The 644-nt window shown below is 41.8% G+C and overlaps 1 protein-coding gene across 1 annotated transcript in view; it reads left to right on the top strand.

Moving 5' to 3' along the window:
• The window catches only part of LOC119587271 (uncharacterized PE-PGRS family protein PE_PGRS3-like), a 9,594-nt gene that overhangs the window by 3,346 nt on the left and 5,604 nt on the right, over positions 1-644 (top strand). The window contains exon 2 of the mRNA XM_037936025.1: positions 266-511. Coding sequence (XP_037791953.1) covers positions 266-511 — 246 coding nt within the window. The remainder of the gene's footprint in view (positions 1-265; positions 512-644) is intronic.

Genomic DNA, 644 nt, shown 5'->3' with positions numbered 1-644 from the left:
TTTAGCATTTTTCTTTCTGCTAATTTGTCAACTCTCTCAAAATTTAACAATGAAAGGGGTTCATCATGTACTTACTCTTATGTAAAAATATTTTGATGATGCCCAAGAGTTGCTAGCTTTAGTGTACCGGTTCAGATAAGAATTGTATCTTCTTTATATGGAATGCCTGAAATGCATAGTACTTTAGATAATCACTCTTATATTTATCGTTACTCCTGATTATTGGTCTCCTGACTGGCTGGACTGGAAGTAATTGGTACCGTAGGAGGCGCTGGTACCGTCGGAGGCACTGGAGGAGTCTCAGGTCTACAAGGAGGAGGCGCCGGACAAGGCGTCATTGACGGAAATGGCGGCGCTGATCTTGCAGGTCGCGTCGGCGGAAGTGCCGGATTAGATGTTAGTGGAGGCTCCGGTGGAGTATTTGGTGGAAATAGCGAATCTGGTGATAGATTTGGAATATCTGTAGGAAGTACCGGTGGACAAGTTCATCTAGAATCCCAGGGCACTTTGGGTACTCCGTCAGCTAATATTCCGAGTCATAGAATGTACTATTTATTTAAATAAAATTATATGTATTTTTAATGTTTATCCATCTGTGACGCAGCAGCTACATTAACCATCTCTTTGGAATATTGTTTTTCCCC

The sequence above is a fragment of the Penaeus monodon genome, chromosome 22 (assembly GCF_015228065.2).
Source record: "Penaeus monodon isolate SGIC_2016 chromosome 22, NSTDA_Pmon_1, whole genome shotgun sequence".
In the NCBI taxonomy this organism is placed as follows: domain Eukaryota; kingdom Metazoa; phylum Arthropoda; class Malacostraca; order Decapoda; family Penaeidae; genus Penaeus; species Penaeus monodon.
Note: the sequence above shows the minus strand (reverse complement) of the source record. Positions and strands in the feature narration are given on the sequence as shown.